The sequence below is a fragment of the Salvelinus namaycush genome, chromosome 25, assembly GCF_016432855.1.
Source record: "Salvelinus namaycush isolate Seneca chromosome 25, SaNama_1.0, whole genome shotgun sequence".
Classification (NCBI taxonomy): domain Eukaryota; kingdom Metazoa; phylum Chordata; class Actinopteri; order Salmoniformes; family Salmonidae; genus Salvelinus; species Salvelinus namaycush.
In genome coordinates this window covers 750,260-771,080 of record NC_052331.1, presented here as the reverse complement: position 1 = coordinate 771,080, position 20,821 = coordinate 750,260, and the positions used below count along the sequence as shown (strand labels likewise).

Here is a 20,821-nt window from a genome sequence, read left to right as displayed (position 1 = left end):
TACTGTTCTAACTTGGTGGTGCACATATAGCCTATAACCTGTTTTAGAGAAATGTAATCATCGAATATTGTAAGAGCTTCTCATTGTCTGTTTATATTGGGACAGCTTTATGTAGGCCCTAACAGTTTGTGGGCATCGTTTGTCACCGCTATAGTGCAATTAATGTTTAGTCTTGTGGGTTTGCTAGCATGCATCCCACTTGTTTTTTTTGCCCCACCAAGATTTAAATGCTAAAATCGCCACTGCTTGGCATGTGTATGGGTCTGTTTCATTAATCACAATTATTTACTCCAGTTGGGCCCTATGTTCCATTGAGGCTCAAAGACAATGCAAAACACAGGAATAAAGAAAATAGTCAATGTATTACATTTGGAATGTAAAAACATAATATGCCATATCATTCAATCCTGGCCTGACTGGGAAAACAGTAGTAAAAAGTAATAAAACCATTTTCAGTCTTTACCATCACAGCAACAACAAAAAATCTGCAGTCAGAGACAAAAAAGAACATTTAAATCACTATTCTTCAGTTATAAACAAAATACATGCCATCACACCATACCCTGCTAGATCAATATTCAGGTTGACAACACCAACTAAATTACAAAAAAATGATTTTCCTGATTATAGGGACTCAAAGACGTGTGAGGCTGTAAACATGACGTACACCTTGGGGAGATGGGACAGGGGAGCATAGGAGTTAATCTCAATTATATTTAATTGAATCCTCACATCCTCCCTCCTTGTCTCCTTCTCAAAGCACATGGAGTAAATCTTACATTCCCCACCCTCGGATCTTCTCCAATGCATTTTGCGAAGGAGGCAAGTAGAGGATGCGAGGAATCAAGGAAATACAATTGACATACACCCCAGGAATTGGACTACTGTGAGGTTATCCGAGAGGAATGAGACTGGCCGACTATCCGTCCTGCTGCTGGATGAAGGGGTTGGGGATGGCTTCCATGCCATCCTGAGGACAGATGAGCACCACGGACGTCCCTCTACAAACCACCAGGCCCAGCTGCCGCGTGTCCTCAGTCAACTTGAACTGGTCGTCAGGATCTGGAAACAACAGAAGGAAGTGACATAACAGGCCAGAGGTCATTGACAGTATGCGCAACTACACCATGAATGACCCAACACAACCTTCTTTATAAAATTGGCAAGTTATGACCTTTTGGTTTCATTGTCAAATTTTTTTTTTACTGAGGGGCTACATCACATACATGTTCCATTTAAGTCTGTGGGCAACAGTCTCGTCACAAACCCAGGAGTGCATTTTTACTTCTGTAGAAGTGATATGAGGTCATACAAGCAAGTCTTAGTTTCTGCTACATACCCCGCAAGTACTCGATGGTGCTGTCCAATACCAGGTTCAACAGGGGGTCAAACCCCTTCAGGACTCCACTGGCTGAGACAAATACATTTGGATTATTATCTTGAATGGAATCAGGGAGAAGAACACTAGAGAAAAGGATGAGGACTGTGGCCAGTCATGGAACAGCATTTCCACACAGGCAAAAGTTTGTCAGTGTTCTGTTGTGAAAGCTGCATGTTTTCACATAGTAATGAAGAGGACTAAGTAAATGTTATCTTCACTTTCTTTTCAATAGCTAGATCAAAAGGTAAAAACTGATTTAGGCCTACCCTCTCGTCCGCCCTGAAACTTCACACGGATTTGTTTATCAATGTACTTTGACAGGTCAAAGATACTCTCTTTCTTCTTCTTCTCTCCTTCCTTGTTTCTGTCCTGGTTTCTGTCCTGAAAGGAAAACATTTAGTATATTTATTTAGCACGTTGCTATGATTCAGTCATGAGTTTGCACCTCACGCTAACAAAGATCTCAACCCACTCCATCTCTCGCTAGTAGTGGTCAGAATACTGTAACTAGACTGAAAAGACACCTATTTTCAAATTGTAAGAACTATAGAACAGATAGTGGACGATATATTAGGTGGTTTAGGATAAGTTTATGCAGGGCCGGTTCCAGGCATAAGCGACATAAACGGTCGCTTAGGGCCCCTGGCCGCTAGGAAGCCCCGACCTAAAAATATATAAATGTATATACACCAGGAGCAGTTAGCTTGCAAGCTATCTAAACTTGTAATAATCATCAATGAATACCAACAGGCATGCAAGGCACATGCCCAGGGCGCGGACCTCAAGGGGGCCATCATTGATTTTGTTGGTCATTCTCAATCAAATATCATATTAACATGGCATAACTCATGACAAAATGTGTAGAATTGCAGGGAATAAGCTGTAAAACTGCAACAACAAAAAAATCTCTGCCCCATGGCAAAGGGAGTAGAATTGCACAAAATGTGTAGAATTGCAGAAAACTTGCTTTAAAACTACAACATTAGCTAGGTTTCCATCCAATTGGCATCAGATTTTTGTGAATATTCTACAAATCGGCATTAAAAACAATATGCACATTTTCCAACACAGATGTGTTTCCATCAAATGGACTTGTTGTGGATAAAAGGCTGTGCATGATGACGTAGTGCACATCAAAATTACTTTTGTGGTTAAATTGTACCGAATAAAAACAAAGTTAAATGGGTTTCCATCGCATTTTCAACTCTACTGATGGTTTTGTCACAAAAAAATTGCATTAAATAGCGATTGTGCTCACTCTGGTCTTGGCACGTGCACTCTAGCCAACAACTGGCAGATACAGTACGGGTAGCCTAGTACATGATGACATTATTATGGACATAAGAGCTCAGGGTGGGGGGGGGGGGGGGGGTCAATCGGGGCTCCCGAGTGGCGCAGCGGTCTAAGGCACTGCATCTCAGTGCTAGAGGCGTCACTACAGACACCCTGGTTCAAATCCAGGCTGTATCACAACCGGCCGTGATTGGGAGTCCGATAGTGCGGTTGAACAATTGGCCCAGCGTTGTCCGGATTTGGCCGCCATTGTAAATAAGAATTTTTCAAAAATCTAATAATAATAATAATAATTTGGCAGCCAAGCATCGATCATCATGTCACCAGAAGAAGACCATCAATATTTATTGGAAAGGAGTAATTTATTCATTTTAGAGGTATTTGACCCAGTTATGTTAGAGACGTGAAGACTTACATACATTGTCAACCTTACAATTTCGAATGATTATTTATCAATTCAATAATGTTTGAATAACAAGTACACTGCTCAAAAAAATAAAGGGAACACTAAAATAACACATCCTAGATCTGAATGAATGAAATATTCTTATTAAATACTTTTTTCGCTACATAGTTGAATGTGCTGACAACAAAATCACACAAAAATGATCAATGGAAATCAAATTTATCAACCCATGGAGGTCTGGATTTGGAGTCACACTCAAAATTAAAGTGGAAAACCACACTACAGGCTGATCCAACTTTGATGTAATGTCCTTAAAACAAGTCAAAATGAGGCTCAGTATTGTGTGTGGCCTCCACGTGCCTGTATGACCTCCCTACAACGCCTGGGCATGCTCCTGCTGAGGTGGCAGGTGGTCTCCTGAGGGATCTCCTCCCAGACCTGGACTAAAGCATCCGCCAACTCCTGGACAGTCTGTGGTGCAACGTGGCGTTGGTGGATGGAGCGAGACATGATGTCCCAGATGTGCTCAATTGGATTCAGGTCTGGGGAACGGGCGGGCCAGTCCATAGCATCAATGCCTTCCTCTTGCAGGAACTGCTGACACACTCCAGCCACATGAGGTCTAGCATTGTCTTGCATTAGGAGGAACCCAGGGCCAACCGCACCAGCATATTGTCTCACAAGGGGTCTGAGGATCTCATCTCGGTACCTAATGGCAGTCAGGCTACCTCTGGCGAGCACATGGAGGGCTGTGCTCGCCCCAAAGAAATGCCACCCCACACCATGACTGACCCACCGCCAAACCGGTCATGCTGGAGGATGTTGCAGGCAGCAGAACGTTCTCCACGGCGTCTCCAGACTCTGTCACGTCTGTCACATGTGCGTGTGAACCTGCTTTCATCTGTGAAGAGCACAGGGCGCCAGTGGCGAATTTGCCAATCTTGGTGTTCTCTGGCAAATGCCAAACGTCCTGCACGGTGTTGGGCTGTAAGCACAACCCCCACCTGTGGACGCCGGGCCCTCATACCACCCTGATGGAGTCTGTTTCTGAACGTTTGAGCAGACACATGCACATTTGTGGCCTGCTGGAGGTCATTTTGCAGGGCTCTGGCAGTGCTCCTCCTTGCACAAAGGCGGAGGTAGCGGTCCTGCTGCTGGGTTGTTGCCCTCCTACGGCCTCCTCCACGTCTCCTGATGTACTGGCCTGTCTCCTGGTAGCGCCTCCATGCTCTGGACACTACGCTGACAGACACAGCAAACCTTCTTGCCACAGCTCGCATTGATGTGCCATCCTGGATGAGCTGCACTACCTGAGCCACTTGTGTGGGTTGTAGACTCCGTCTCATGCTACCACTAGAGTGAAAGCACCGCCAGCATTCAAAAGTGACCAAAACATCAGCCAGGAAGCATAGGAACTGAGAAGTGGTCTGTGGTCACCACCTGCAGAACCACTCCTTTATTGGGGGTGTCTTGCTAATTGCCTATAATTTCCACCTGTTGTCTATTCCATTTGCACAACAGCATGCGAAATTTATTGTCAATCAGTGTTGCTTCCTAAGTGGACAGTTTGATTTCACAGAAGTGTGATTGACTTGGAGTTACATTGCGTTGTTTAAGTGTTCCCTTTATTTTTTTGAGCAGTGTATATTAGGTAAATCTGCAATAATAATTTTAAGTAAAAATAACCATTAGGTGTAACTATTGTTCAAAATTAATTAAGTAGTTCTAAATACCTTGAGTGCAAAAGCTCATCCAAGTTTACCTCGATATGATGGTTATTATATCACTATTTGCGCATAAAAGCGTTTCCCCCGCCATTTCTTGCATAATGGATTTTACTGACACAAAAAGATCCCACCTTGTCTTGAGTGTTTTGTTGACACTTGGAAGGTTTACAGACAAATGAGCTATTTCCTTTAGGCCTGTCATGACATTTTTTTATCCAACATGTACTTTACTCGCATAAAAAGGTTAGATGGAAACCTGGTTATTTTCTCTACGGCAACATTTCTAATGGGAAAATGTGTACTATCGCAGGAAAGTAATGTCAAGAAGGGGGCTGTCATACCAAATAGTGTCCCCCTCTACGTCACAATGGGATTCGATGAGCTCTAGATTCTGTTGCTAGGGCTGTTGCTAGAATTTGCAACGTTCTGACCGGATTACGTAATGAACCAAAGCGTCCGTTGCTATGCTGGTTGCTTGGCTCCAATTTATCTCGTAGGTTGCGGGCAGTCCTAATTCTATTTCACCACATAAACGCTCGCTCAGTCTGGTCAAAATTATTACCTCAGAATTACCACTAGGTGGCAACCAAATCCAAAAAGGCTAGAGTTTATGGAAGAAATTATCCACTCTGCCATTTTTTTTGCAGCTACCCTTGGTACATGCAGTCTCCTGAGTTGGCCACTAGTAGGAACTGCGCCTCCGTTTTTCACCTTTATTGATAAATGCACGGAGTTTCTGGTTGTCCAGAGGTGTATTCATTACGTCTTGCAACGGAAACCGTTGAAGAACCAAACGGAACTACCTGAATTTGTCCAATAAACTAGTTTTCGTTGCAAAACATTTTATGTTTGGAGTAAGCGGTTTCTGTTGCAAAGCGTTTTTCAATAGAATATGAGTAATGAATACACCCCAGTTTTTCTAAATTCATTTGGATGCTTGTACACTGAACAAAAATATAAACCCTACATGCAATAATGTCTAAGATTTTACTGAGTTACAGTTCATATAATGAAATCAGTCAATTGAAATAAATTCATTAGGCCCTAATCTATGGATTTCACATGACTGGGAATACAGATACGCATCTGTTGGGTCAGAGATACCTTACAAAAAAAGGTAGGGGCGTAGAGCCGAAAACCAGTCAGTATCTGGTGTGACCAACATTTGCCTCATGCAGCGCTACACATCTCCTTCGCATAGAGTTGATCAGGCTGTTGATTGTGGCCTGTGGAATGTTGTCTCACTTCTCTTCAATGGCTGTGCGAAGTTGCTGGATATTGGCGGGAACTGGACCACACTGTCTTACACGTCGATTCAGAGCATCTCAAAACATGCTCAATGGGTGACATGTCTTATGAGTATGCAGGCCATGAAAGAACTGGGACATTTTCAGCTTCCAGGAATTGTGTACAAATCCTTGCAACATGGGGCCGTGCATTATCATGTTGAAACATGATGGCGGCTACCAGGATCTCGTCACAGTATTTCAGTATCTCTGTGCATTCAAATTGCCATCAATAAAATGCAATTGTGTTCGTTGTCCGTAGCTTATGCCTCCCCATACCATAACCCCACCATGGGGCACTCTGTTCAGCAAACCGCTCGCCTACACAATGCCATACACACCGTCTGCCCGGTACAGTTGAAACCGGGATTCATCCATGAAGAGCACACTTCTCCAGCGTGCCAATGGCCATCGATGAGCATTTGCCCACTGAAGCTTAAATGCAGTCAGGTCAAGACCCGGATGAGGATGACGAGCATGCAGGTGAGCTTCCCTGAGATGGTTTGTGCAGAAAGTCTTTGGTTGTGCAAAACCACAGTTTCATTAGCGTTCCTAGTGGCTGGTCTCGGAACGATCCCGCAGATGAAGAAGCCGGATGTGGAGGTCCTGGGCTGGTGTAGTTACAGATGGTCTGTGGTTGTGAGGCCGGTTGGACGTACTGCCAAATTCTCTAAAACAACATTGGTGGTCGGCTTATCAAATCAAATTGTATTTGTCACATGCTCCGAATGCAACAGGTGTAGACCTTACCGTGAAATGCTTACTTACAAGACCTTAACCAACAATGCATTTTCAAGAAGAAAAAAAAGAGAAAAAAATTGCAATGAAATAATAATAACGAGGCTCTATATAGGGGATACCATACAGGTTAATCAAGGTAATTTAGGTAATATGTACATGTAGGTAGGGGTAAAGTAACTATGCATAGATAATAAACAGCGAGTAGCAGTAGCGTAAAAAAAGGTCTGGGACAATGCAAATAGTACGGGGAGATAAAGTAACATTCAATTCTCTGGCAACAGCTGTTACCAATTGCACACTCCCTCAAAACATGAGACATCTGTGTCATTGTGGCCTTTTATTGTCCCCAGCACAAGGTGAAGCTGTGTAATGATCATGCTGTTTAATCAGCTTCTTGATAATCCATCCACCTAACAGGTGTAGCATATCTTGGCAAAGGAGTGCTCCTTAACAGGCAGTGCTTGACTTGGGCGGGAGCTGTTTGAAGGCTGTACCGACACTTCACTATTTTTGGGAATTGCATACCGGCTCCTCTATAAAAAACTAAAATAGCCTATCACTGGCTCCAGATGCACACACCAAGGCCAAAAAGGTTAATCAAAGCGGAATGAATGCGGGATCTTCATTGAATAGCAATGGAGAGTGGGTATTAATTTCTTGATTCCGCTTTGTTCAAGTTTATTTGCCTCTAATCTGTGAATCTGTGTGTGACAGTAGGCTTTTCGAGATTGCGCAGATTGAAAATGTGCCAGCCTGAATGGCATGATGCGATGCGCTGTTCCAGATTGTCAAATGAGGGTTTGTACGGTCACGAAAAGTCATGGAAATTAGTTTCAGAATTGCTGTTAATGTAATTCATGAAAGCACACTTTAAATATGATCAATCAATTAAACAAGTACATATCAGCCAATATCGGAATCACCCTTCAGTGCAGGTCTATGGTGCTGTGTGTGTGCCAGTGAGAGTGGGCTGTTGCCCGAGAGAGAGAGCGCGACATTTCAGAAGCAGGTATAAAATAACGACAGACTAACTAGATCACCAATTCAAAACATAACTAGTAGCAGTTGTCTCGCTAGGTAACTATAGCTAACTAAGCATTCATTTCGTTGTTGCCTTTCCACCTGCACTGTAGAGCCTAAATACATCTGCACAGTTGGAAAGCTGGGATTCTCCTCTATTAAACATTAGCCATGTAATTGCGACAATGTTAAAAATATTCTAGGAGTAGCCTAATTGACAAATAACTTGCTGTGCATAGATCTCCCCAGAAACATAAATATTTCAGCCTTATATATAAACATGTCTAGTTAGATATCTTGCTTTGAAGTAGCCTACCGTATCCATTTGATCCCTGATTTATTGAATGAGGGAATAATTTTATAAAGACAAAAGTATTTGGTTGTAATGTTGAAAAAGCCTGCACAACCAGGAGCTCTTCAGATGAAGGGTTGACCACATGTTAACAACATGTGACTAACAGTGCAGTTCTACGTGAGGGACTAAGTGCCTTGATTAAGGGCACAACCACTGTAGAAGGTGGTATGTCTACATCACACAGAGCAACTTTCCAGTGCCAATAATACTTACTTTTTCATGTAGGCTATAATAATAGTTATGAACATTTGGTTAGAAGTCATGGAAAATTTGTATAAACCGTTAACAGTGAATAATCAGGTCTGTCTAGCATAATGTCATTTGTGAATTTCAGTGAACATAGTCTAATGGACCGATTTGGAAAAAGACTGCTCCTGCACTTCTTCCATCCTAAGTCAAACACTGCTAACAGGGATGTAAACAGTTGTGCACAACATTTTAGAAATACGATTTGAGCGCATATAACATTTCTGGGATATTTGATTTCAGCTCATGAAACATGGGACCAACACTTTACATGTTGCGTTAAAATGTTAGTTCAGTATAAAAGCCTCTACCAAATATTCCACAACCTCCTGCAGCCTGTATGAACTGCCCTGTTTGGTTTTTGTAGTAGACGGCCCATCATTCTCAGACAACTGAGTTCATTTGATGATCGTTTTTTTTAATGTCTATACGGAATTTTCTTATGTAGTCTAACGTTGCACGTTTTGCTGAATATATTGTCGTCATCTGCAACGTCCAAACGGGGTTTCAAGAGATGTATTCAAGTGGGTGGATAATTTGTTTTGTGTCGGTTTCATTGACAACACGATGCAATCTAAACAGCACGCTCCCAAATGTCTACTCTGCCCTCACTTGCTAGTTACCAGAATACTGTTGCTAGATTGAAAGAGACACGTATTTCCAATCGCTAAGTAAATAATATACAATAGTCAATAAATAGTTTACGACGATTTAAAAAAAGTTTATGGAAGATATGATTGACTCACCGCCATTTTTAAACTGTTCCAGCCAAGTCTTTCGAACTCCAACCCTTGACCCGGAAGAAGCAAAATAATCAATTTTTAGCTCAGCTGTTTCAAGTTGTTTCTATATACATTAAATCAAATTTAGCCTATTTTTAGACCAATTTTAACTCGTCAATGTATTGTAAACCACAAGTTTAGCTAGTATGCTGACAGAAAACACCTGGATTTTATCGCAATAATTTCATTGGCATCGATGTAAACCAATCAAAATGTATGTACCTCGGCGATGGATCAAAATCAACCAATGATAAACGCATTTGTTAATATGGGCGGGAGCTGGCAAAACAGCTGGTGTTGAGCAGTGGGTATCATACAAATTAATGAAAACAAAAATGAGCTTTTTGCTCTTAATTTAAGGTTAAGGTTAGGCATAAGGTTAGCAGTGTAGTTAAGGTTCGGTTTAAAATCAGATTTTAAGAAGATACTTTTTAGAAATAGGCGGAGTTTAGCCATACTTATGATTTTGTGGCTGTGGTAACTAGGCACGACCGGACCAGAGCAGTGCGGGTAATGGGGAGATAACAATAAGCTAAGCAACATGAAGGCTTCGCTAAACCTGGTTTGGGCAGTTATTCTCATAAAACAGGTGAGATTGGTCTCATGTCTATTCACCCAATACTGTGTGGCCTTAATCTGTAAAACAATCTAAACAGTCAGTACTTGTACTTTTGTCGAGGTGTTAATTAGTGTGCATGCTAACATACCCCAACGATTGAGTACAAATCAAATCACATCACATTTTATTTGTCACATGCGCCGAATACAGCAGGTGTAGACCTTACCGTGAAATGCGTACTTTAAAAAAAAACAACAATGCAGTTAAAGAAATAGAGTTTATTAGATATTTAGTAAATAAACTAAATCAAATCAAAAAGTAACACAAGAAAATTACATAACAATAACGAGGCTATATATAGGGGGTACCGGTACCGAGTCAATGTGCTGGGATACAGGTTAGTCGAGGTACAGTAGGGCGCTGAGAATATTCGTAGCTACACAGGGCTCTTTTTATTGTGTATTTATTTAACCTTTATTTAACTGGCAAGTCAGTTAAGAACAAATTGTTTTTTACAACGAACCCTCCCCAAACCCTGACGATGCTGGGCCAATTGTGCGCTGCCACATGGGAATCCTGATCACGGCTGGTTGTGATACAGCCTGGGATTGAACCCGGGTCTGTAGTGACGCCTCTAGCACTGCGATGCAGTGCATTACATGCTGACCACACCGCTTGCATCGCGTGTGCATCAACGAGCGTCTCCGTATCCAGACGCTAAAATAGAACTTGGTTCTATGTGTGACACTTGACATGTGCAAGTCCTGCCTCTCCCATCTCCTCATTGGTTTTTAGGAGCAAATACCCACTTGGGTGATTGAAAGATGAACTGAGGTCCACACTCCAGTCCAGTTGGTAGTGGTAATGCACCTTAAAGTTGGTTGCCAACCTCCATATAAAGCCCAAAGAAGAAGAAGAAGAAGCCAGAAGGAGGAGAGATTATTAGAAACTAACTCCAGTTTACCCCTTTATCTGTGGATTAATTGTCAGAGTAGAGGGCCTTGTGCATTTCAGGTAAAATAACAACCACATTTTTATATCCCAGGACAACAGAAAGCTAGCGAGCTAAATTGCCATAAATGTTTAATGCTTTTCGACCTGTCTTCAAATTAATATAGTTGGTTCAGAGTTTATTTTGATATTTCAACCTGTGTCCTGATCGCGTCTAGTGTGGGTGGACAAAATCAACATGCGCACGAAGACGCACGCGGGTGGTCTGTTCAGCATGTTAGACCGCTGCGCCACTCAGGGTCTGCTAGACGTCCTCTGTAAATCCTTGTGTAACATGACTTTGATCATTTAAGTATCGCGGTGGTTTAAGATGAATTTCCTAATCGTTTATACACCTCTCATATCGTGTCTGCTGGTATTGTCACTTTGAGAAATATCTAGCTAAGTTTGTGCATAAGAGTAAAGCTAGCTAGCTAACGTTAACTGGTGTTGGAAAGATGCAGTACTGCACCCACAGTTAACGTTAGTGTGGCCAGTCTTAAAGACAATTTATGCTTGCTCTGGAAATGCGAACCAGAGGCTCCATACAGGGAGGGTAGGTCCTGAATAAACACAAATTCACTTCCTTGACAACTTCATTCACAACCAGGCTGGGATTAAAAATATAGGACAAAACACACATCACGACAACAGAGACACCGCAACACTACATAAAGAGAGACCTATGACAACATAGCATGGTAGCAACACCACATGACAACAACATGGCAGCAACACAACATGGTAGCAGCACAAAACATGGTAGACATTATTGGGCACAGATAACAGCACAAAGGCAAGAAGGTAGAGACAACAATACATCACGCGTAGCAGCCACAACTGTCAGTAAAAGTGTCCATGATTGAGTCTTTGAAATAAGAGATGGAGATAAAACGGTCCAGTTGAGTGTTTGTTGCAGCTCGTTCCAGTCGCTAGCTGCAGCGAACTGAAAAGGAGACCAACCCATGGATGTGTGTGCTTTGGGGAGCTTTAACAGAATGTGACTGGCAACACGGTTGTTGTATGTGGAGGATGATGACTGCAGTAGATATCACAGATAGGGGGGAGTGAGGCCTAAGAGTTTTGTAAATAAGCATCAACTAGTGGGTCTTGCGACGGGTTTACAGAGATGACCACTTTACAGAGGAGTGTTTTTATAATTTAATCATCTTTGAAATGCAAGAGAAAGTTCACAATGTATTATTCCAGGTTAGGCTCAATTTAGATTTTGGCCACTAGATGACAGCAGTGTATGTGCAACGTTTTAGACTGATCCAATGAACCATTGCATTTCTGTTCAAAATGTTTTATCAAGACTGCCCAAATGTGCCTAATTGGTTTATTAATACATTTTCACGTTCATAACTGTGCACTCTCCTCAAACAATAGCATGGTATTCTTTCGCTGTAATAGCTAGTGTAAATTGGACTGCAGTTAGATTAACAAGAATTTAAGCTTTCTGCCCATATCAGACATGTCTATGTCCTGGGAAATGTTCTTGTTACTTAAAACGTCATGCGACTCACATTAGCGCACGTTAGCTCTTCCGTCCCGTGGGGGGGGACACCGATCCCGTAGAGGTTTTAAAACTATAATTTTGATATCATTTATGGTTAGTCCTTGCATCGTAGCTCTGTCTATGAATTTGAGGGTGGTTACATTTCTCCAGCCCTATCAGCTTTTTACCGAAACAGGGGCGGGGACACGCCTTTGTTATTGTTTCTACTGCTGATTGTCACTTAAGTCCAAGGACCTTGTTATTTTCAGAGGTAGACTGGCTCTGGCAGCCAAAACAGCAAAATACTCCATCTAAACGTGTGTCGATTCTCAATTTAGATACTGTTCTAGAAACATAAAGCCCTTTACTTTAATATTACATCAAAATAATTTGTCAAATGCAAAATATACACTTACTGTACAGTGTTATAACCGGCTTCATCACAGTTGCAGCCGACAGTATATTTTTGGTGACAACACGCTTCTGGCGGCCTTCTTCCGTTACACAGGTGTTCGTAGCATGCTAGAGAGCTAATTAGCACAGGTGGTCCCTCTGTCTTCCGTAAACGTGCTGTAACATGGAGATATGGCTGTGTGGGAACACTAACCCTGTAAAAGTGTGTGTCAATTTAACCTGTAGTTTTTTTTAATGATTTCTTGCTTATATGAAAGATACGGTCCTTATGCTTACTGCAAGCGATGCGTGTTTAATGTTCAGACCAGTGGGGGCTACAGAGGGGAGGACGGCTCATAATAATGTCTTGAATGGAGTCAATGGAATGGTATCCTACACATCAAAGACGTGGTTTCCATGTGGTTGATACCACTCCGTTGACTCCATTCCAGCCGTTATTATGAGCCGTCCTCCCCTCAGCAGCCTCCACTGGTTCTGATTGAGTGTCGGGGCTCGGTCTGAACATTACACCTTCGTCCAATGACTCTTACGTGTAATGTAATGGAACTGAGAGTCATTATTAAGGTCAGTCTATGAAACATCTTCAGTTCTTCTGACCACTGTCACCGTCTGTTAATAATCTTCATTCTCTTATGCAAGGTTGTCGGGGAATACGGCATGGCCCATTTCAGAAACAAAGGCCAGAGCAAAGGAAAAGATTACTGCATCTTCTTCAACTCCCAGTGGGCTCGTCTACCTCAGCACCTCAACAAAGCAGTACGTGGTGGAGTAACCTAACTTCTCGAGAGATGTCGGACAAACATTTGTGTGTGTTTGTGCTCTATGCTGGATACTCTCGAAACACCGCCGCCCTGACAAGTTGAAACATTGCGAGCGGCCCCCATTGTTAACCTATCCTTTGTCTCCAGTCCCGTCTCCAGATCTATGACCTGACACCGTCAGTCCTGTGTTCCTCGTCGGACGTCCCGGAGGGGGGCTTCCCCAATCGTATCCCCATGGTAATGAGGGGGAACTGCACTTTCTACGAGAAGGTCCGCCTGGCCCAGCTCAACGGAGCTAAAGGCCTGCTCATCATCAGCAAAGACAGACTGGTAAGAGGTGAATCGTTCTTCAAAGACGGGCTGGTAAGAGTCATCCAATGGTGTATTGGAGGGTAAAACCAAATTTGTGTTCACCCACCTTTTGCAGAAAAAAAGGCATTGAAAGTATAGGGAGCGCAACTTTACTTACTGCGAATGGCAATCAGCGTTTACAACTACATTACTGGTCATATCATTCAGCAAAGACCGGCTGGTAAGAGTCAACTCATTTAGCAAAGACAAGCTGGTAAGAGACTACTCATATCATAGACAGGCTGGCATGAATCAACTCATATCATTCAGAAAAGACAGGCTAGTAAGAGTCAAACTATATCATTCAGCAAGTCCTATCATGTTAGCCTGTGGTTCCATACTTGTCTATGTTCTTTAGCGATCTCTCCTGTTTCCTTTAATCTTCACTACTGCAGTTCTAATAGGCTTGGAAGGAGAGAAGCAGGATAAGAGCATTGGAACACACCTTAGTATCCAGGTTATAGAGTCACCACAAATGATTGGCACCCTTGATAAAGATGAGCAAAAAAGACTATAAATAAATGATATAAATACTGTGCTATATTGTATGAAAAATTATACAATTGCTTAGAGAAATAGATTTTGTTTAAGAAGTAATATATGTTTTCTCAAAGATGTGTCAAAATTATTGGCACCCCTAAAGATTCTTAGAAATTAAATCAAACAAAATGAAATCTGCAATAACATTCTACTTAAAAAAATAATAATTATCTCAGTTTGTACTGTATTGTGGCCTTCCATGTCTTCCCGTTTCACTGGGGGTCTAAAAATTTGGTAACACGCATGTACAATGTGTTATCCATCACCATGAGAAAAGGCAAAGAAAAGACAAATGGTTGTTCGCCTTCATAAATCAGGCATTAGGTACAACAAAAATTGCTAGAAAAATGAACACTTACCACTATTAGGGCAACAATTAAGAAGTTTAAAACAACTGGAACAGTGGTCAACTTGCCTGGTATTGGACGCAAGTGTCCCCATGCACAGTGAAGAAGATGGTTTGGGAGTCAAAGAAAAATCTAAGAGCCAAAGTTGGAAAATTACAGAACTTGGTATCTTCGGGTCACTAAGTCTCAAAACCATGTACACCAGTGGTGGGTTTGGCGTCAAAATAAGTATGCAGAAAATATCCTCATACCTACTGGTACCTACCTATATGGTGGTGGATCTTTTGATGTTATGCGGCTGATTTGCTTCCACTGGTCCTGGGGCCCTTGGTAGAGTTCCTGATGCCGTTGACCTTAACAAGTACCAGGATATTTTAGCCAAAAACCTGTCTGATTTTGCCAGGAGGCCGAAACTTGTGGATCAATAACCCCAAGTACACTTCAAAATTCACAATGAAGTGGTTAATTGACCACAAAATCCACATTTTGCATTGGCCATCTGTCTCCTGACTCGAACCTGATTTAAAAAATCTGTGGTTTAAATGGAAGAGGGCGGTCCATAAGTGCAGACTGAAGGATATCAAGGATCTGGAAATATTCTGTTTGGAGGAATGGTCTAAGATCCTTCCCAATGTGTTCTCCAAATTCATGAAATATTTTTGAAAAAGATGCCGGAGTATTAAAAACAGGGCTGCCAATAATTTTGACACCTATTTTCTGGTTGTTTTACTTGTTAAACAAAAATATTTCTCTGAGCAATTGCATTAGTATAACATAATATAATTTTAGCATACAATATAGCACAGTATTTGTATTATTTATTTTATACAGACTTTTTTGCTTTGTCAAGGGTGCCAATTATTTTGGAGGTGACTGTAGGACATCGTGTGTATCTGTCCTAGTAGCCTACTTGGTGTATGAATAATAGATTGAATATAGATTTTTCCAAAAGGCTTTTGGTTCTGTACAGTATTTGCTCATTTATTTTTCCTGATAAGACCCCACCGGCAGGAAACAAGACTCAGTATGAGAAGATTGACATCCCTGTGGCGCTGCTTAGCTACACTGACATGCTGGACATCAGTAAGGTGAGAGGGGAGACCAACCAATATTAGCCTAGGTACCAGCCATCATGCTTGTTTGGCATGACAAGGAGTGTCAAGGAGTAGAATGATGGCACAAACAGATCTGGGACCAGGCTACATCAACACTGTTCAGCAAGGCACAATGTGGGATTGTGCAATGTTCAGTAAAGCATATGTCTTATAGATCAGAGATGTCTCTAACATGTAGAGAAAGCATTGAGGGTAAGGTACCAGGTCAGTTCTATTTATGACATGTTTTATCTGCCGCCGTTGGCATGTTGCATCCTCCTGTATGTGACTCTGTTCAAACAAACGTAATGTTTGACAATTAACTTGACTAACAAATATCAATAAATTGACCCAAATGCCATGTTCCTGTCCCCTGCAGACGTTTGGACCGGGCCAAGAGGTGGCCATGTACGCCCCGAGCGAGCCTGTCCTGGACTACAACATGGTCGTCATCTTCCTCATGGCTGTGGGGACGGTGGCCATCGGAGGATACTGGGCCGGCAGCAAGGACATCAAGAAGTAAGACTGGTAGTAGTCTAGTAGTAGTAGTAGCAGTAAGGACAACAACAAGTGAGACTGGTGGTAGTAGTGTCAGCAAGGACATCAAGAAGTGTGGCAGATATGTACAGTATGGACACCTACTCATTCAAGGGTTTTTCTTTATTTGTACTATTTTTACATTGTAGAATAATAGTGAAGACATCAACACTGACATAACACATATGGAATCATGTAGTACCCCAAAAAAGTGTATATTTTAGATGTTAGATTCTTCAAAGTAGCCACCCTTTGCCTTGATGACAGCTTGGCATTCTCTCAACCAGTTTCACCTGGAATACTTTTCCAACAATCTTGAAGGAGTTCCCAGATATGCTGAGCACATGTTGGCTGCTTTTCCTTTACTCTGCAGTCCAACTCATCCAAAACCATCTCAATTGGGTTGAGGTCGGGGGACTGTTGAGGCCAGGTCATCTGATGCAGCACTCCATCACTCTCCTTCTTGGTCAAATAGCCCTTACACCGCCTGGAGGTGTGTTGGGTCATTGTCCTGTTGAAAAACAAATGATAGTCCCACTAAGCGCAAACCAGATGGATGGTGTATCGCTGCAGAATGCTGTGGTAGCCATGGTAGTTAAGTGTGCCTTGAATTCTAAATAAATAGCGCTTGATGGGTTTTTGCGACTGCACTTGAAGAAACGTTCAAAGTTATTGACGTTTTCCGGATTGACTGACCTTTATGTCTTAAAGTAATGATGGACTGTCGTTTCTCTTTGCTTATTTGAGCTGTTCTTCCCATAATATGGCAAGAACACCCCTACCTTGTCACAACACAACTGTTTGGCTCAAACGCAATAAGAAGGAAAGAAATTCCACAAATTAACTTTTAAGAAGGCACACCTGTTAATTAAAATGCATTCCAGGTGACTACCTAATGAAGCTTGTTGAGAGAAAGCCAAGAGTGTACAAAGCTGTCATCAAGGCAAAGGGTGGCTACTTTGAAGAATCTCAAATATATTTAATATTTTGATTTGTTTAGCAATTTTTTTCGTTACTACATGATTGCATATGTCTTATTTCAAAGTTTTGATGTCTTCACTTCTACAGTGTAAAAAGGAAGAAAAACCCTTGAATGAGTAGGTGTCCACATTTTTTTTGACTAGTAGTGTGTGTGTGTGTGTGTGTGTACAGTTGAAGTCCGAAGTTTACATACACTTAGGTTGGAGTCATTAAAACTCGTTTTTCAACCACTACAAACATTTCTTGTTAACAAACTATAGTTTTGGCAAGTCGGTTAGGACATCTACTTTGTGCATGACACAAGTCATTTTTCCAACAATTGTTTACAGACAGATTATTTCACTTATAATTCACTGTATCACAATTCCAGTGGGTCAGAAGTTTACATGCACTGAGTTGACTGTGCTTTTAAACAGGTTGGAAAATTCCAGAAAATGATGTCATTGCTTTAAAAGCTTCTGATAGGCTAATTGTCATCATTTGAATCAATTGGAGGTGTACCCATGGATGTATTTCAAGGCCTACCTTCAAACTCAGTGCCTCTTTGCTTGACATCATGGGAAAATCAAAAGAAATCAGACAAGACCTCAGAAAAGAAATTGTAGACCTCCACAAGTCTGGTTCATCCTTGGGAGCAATTTCCAAATGCCTGAAGGTACCACGTTCATCTGTACAAACAATAGTACACAAGTATAAACACCATGGGACCATGCAGCCGTCATACCGCTCAGGAAGGAGGCGCGTTCTGTCTCCTAGAGATGAACGTACTTTGGTGCGAAAAGTGAAAATCAATCCCAGAACAACAGCAAAGGACCTTGTGAAAATGCTGGAGGAAACGGGTACAAACGTATCTATATCCACAGTAAAACGAGTCCTATATCGACATAACCTGAAAGGCTGCTCAGCAAGGAAGAAGCCACTGCTCCAAAACCACCATAAAAAAGCCAGACTACGGTTTGCAACTGCACATGGGGACAAAGATCATACATTTTGGAGAAATGTCCTCTCGTCTGATGAAACAAAAATAGAACTGTTTGGCCATAATGACCATCGTTATGTTTGGAGGGAAAAGGGGGATGCTTGCAAGCCGAAGAACACCATCCCAAACGTGAAGCACGGGGGTGGCAGCATCATGTTGTGGGAGTGCTTTACTGCAGGAGGGACTGGTGCACTTCACAAAATAGATGGCATCTTGAGGTAGGAAAATTATGTAGATATATTGAAGCAACATCTCAAGACATCATTCAGGAAGTTAAAGCTTGGTCGCAAATGGGTCTTCCAAATGGACAATGACCCCAAGCATACTTCCAAAGTTGTGGCAAAATGGCTTAACGACAACAAAGTCAAGGTATTGGAGTGGCCATCACAAAGCCCTGACCTCAATCCCATAGAAAATGTGTGGGCAGAACTGAAAAAGCGTGTGCGAGCAAGGAGGCCTACAAACCTGACTGTTACACCAGCACTGTCAGGAGGAATGGGCCAAAATTCACCCAACTTATTGTGGGAAGCTTGTGGAAGGCTACCCAAAACGTTTGACCCAAGTTAAACAATTTAAAGGCAATGCTACCAAATACTAATTGAGTGTATGTAAACTTCTGACCCACTGGGAATGTGATGAAAGAAATAAAAGCTGAAATAAATCATTCTCTACTATTATTCTGACATTTTACATTCTTAAAATAAAGTGGTGATGCTAACTGACCTAAGACAGGGAATTTTTACTAGGATTAAATGTCAGGAATTGTGAAACTGAGTTTAAATGTATTTGGCTAAGGTGTATGTAAACCTCCGACTTCAACTGTATATATAGATAAATAGTTTCTAATTTTCAGAGTACAAACTCATCGGACACTATGAAAGCTTTAAACCAAGTTTTTCTGCCCAGAGGTTCAATACAGCTGCATTACACAAAGACATGGTTTCACCCGTGGTAGTATACATACCCAACTTTTGGTGGAGTCTCCTCCTTATCACTACACATTGCATCCTTATTGCTAGGCAGGGAGCTGAGTGAAATGGGCCTTAAACAGTTCCTCCCCTTATCAGTACTTCCACATGTGACCATTTTCCCTGCACTCAGCCTCTCCCAAGCTTCATTATGGCACCCCTCATGTCTCTTTTATAACTGATGATTAATAATAGTTCAAGCTCAGAAACCAAACATAAATGTATGAATGAATGATATTAACGAGTCACATGTTTTGTTTTTTTTTGGATAGGAAAGAGGTAGAGAGAAATAGAGGAGAGAGTGTGCGCTGAAATGGCATTGGGCCAGATTCAAATCAATGCTGCAGCAGTATATGTGATCTGGAGGCAGCAGCGTAGACCGCTATACCACCCTAAGGCACTCCAACAGACAGTTGTGGAAAGCAGTGTGCTCTGAGACTACAAGGGAAGTGTGGTGGGGGGCTTCATTTAGACCACGGTTTAATTATCAAGGGTTATCATTTGGGATGTAATGATTCACCGATACGCATCAGTCCCTGATTCAAATGTTTAAGGTACAAGTGCATCGGACCGTGCACATGCACCGCGCACCTGTCAGAAAATAGATTAAAATGCTACAAATTGCCGATATGCTAAAATGTTTAGCAAATGTTTTTTTTTGTTCGTAAATTATTATTTATTTTTTTTACCCCTTTTTCTCCCCAATTTTGTGGTATCCAATTGGTAGTTAGTCTTGTCTCATCACTGCAACTCCCGTATGGACTTGTGAGAGGCGAAGGTCGAGAGCCGTGTATCCTCCGAAACACAACCCAACCAAGGCGCACTGCTTCTTGACACTACCCACTTAACCCGGAAGGCAGCTGCACCAATGTGTCGGAAGAAACTCCGTACACCTGGCAACCGTGTCAGCGTGCACTGCGCCCGGTCCGCCGTAGGAGTCGCTAGTGTGCGATGGGACAAGGACATCCATGCCGGCCAAACCCTCCCCTAACCCGGACGACGCTGGGCCAATTGTGCGCCGCCCCATGAGTCTCTCGGTCGCGGCCGGCTGCGAAAGAGCCTAGACTCGAACCCAGAATCTCTGGCCTTAGACCACTGCGCCACTCAGGAGGCCCCGCTCATCTTCTGTGACAACTGATGCGTCCTCTCTTTAAGTGTCGAACTGCATGTAACTGGGTTGACAGTCATTAATCTACAAGTCATTTTGCATGCCGGATAACCCCAGGCAATATCAGTAGCCTTGTCAAACTGCGCACTGTGCCCAGCTTCGCTCGCAGACCGAGGTAGTCGGCCTGTTCCTGATCTTGCACATCTATGCTGCACTTTCAGCATTCAAATGCTAAAATGGCTTGCGTGATATTAGGCTTTATTAGTTGAGTGACAACATATGTGATTTGCTAGGTTATTGTGATCTACGCGTGGTTTAAAAAGTGTGTTTTACTGGTATAAAAGTAAGCTTCTGAAGACAACTCATCTGGCTATACCTGCTGAACAGTGCTTACAATATATTTTGTTCAGGTTCACCATCAGCAATGGTTTTGGTAGTTATGCTTTAAACAATCAGT

General features: G+C 42.1%; 2 protein-coding genes across 4 annotated transcripts in view; one reads left to right on the top strand and one right to left on the bottom strand.

Annotated features, from left to right (window-relative positions):
- Positions 1 to 343: 343 nt before the first annotated feature.
- LOC120020010 (U6 snRNA-associated Sm-like protein LSm7) lies at positions 344 to 9,257 on the bottom strand. The gene is made up of 4 exons (XM_038963432.1): positions 9,202 to 9,257; positions 1,648 to 1,762; positions 1,340 to 1,411; positions 344 to 1,062 (listed from the first exon to the last, which is right to left on the bottom strand). Exons 1-4 carry the CDS (start codon positions 9,205 to 9,207, stop codon positions 920 to 922), a joined length of 336 nt encoding a protein of 111 aa, XP_038819360.1. The 5' UTR covers positions 9,208 to 9,257; the 3' UTR covers positions 344 to 919.
- Positions 9,258 to 9,620: 363 nt separating this feature from the next.
- The window catches only part of LOC120020097 (signal peptide peptidase-like 2B), a 43,779-nt gene continuing 32,578 nt past the window's right edge, over positions 9,621 to 20,821 (top strand). For 2 of the 3 annotated variants that reach the window (XR_005472409.1, XM_038963539.1), the window contains exons 1-5: positions 9,621 to 9,826; positions 13,338 to 13,454; positions 13,607 to 13,789; positions 15,696 to 15,785; positions 16,171 to 16,310. Coding sequence is in view for 1 of the 3 variants with exons in the window: in XM_038963539.1 (XP_038819467.1) it covers positions 9,779 to 9,826; positions 13,338 to 13,454; positions 13,607 to 13,789; positions 15,696 to 15,785; positions 16,171 to 16,310 (578 nt within the window). In the remaining 2 variants the exon portion in view is untranslated. The remainder of the gene's footprint in view (positions 9,827 to 13,337; positions 13,455 to 13,606; positions 13,790 to 15,695; positions 15,786 to 16,170; positions 16,311 to 20,821) is intronic. The other variant, XR_005472408.1, reaches the window with a different exon arrangement.

Coding starts and splice junctions, on each gene's coding strand:
- LOC120020010 (XM_038963432.1), bottom strand. Junction 1,412..1,647: donor GTTTCAGGGCGGACGAGAGG/GTAGGCCTAAAT, acceptor TATTTGTCTCAG/CCAGTGGAGTCCTGAAGGGG. Junction 1,063..1,339: donor CACCATCGAGTACTTGCGGG/GTATGTAGCAGA, acceptor TGTTGTTTCCAG/ATCCTGACGACCAGTTCAAG.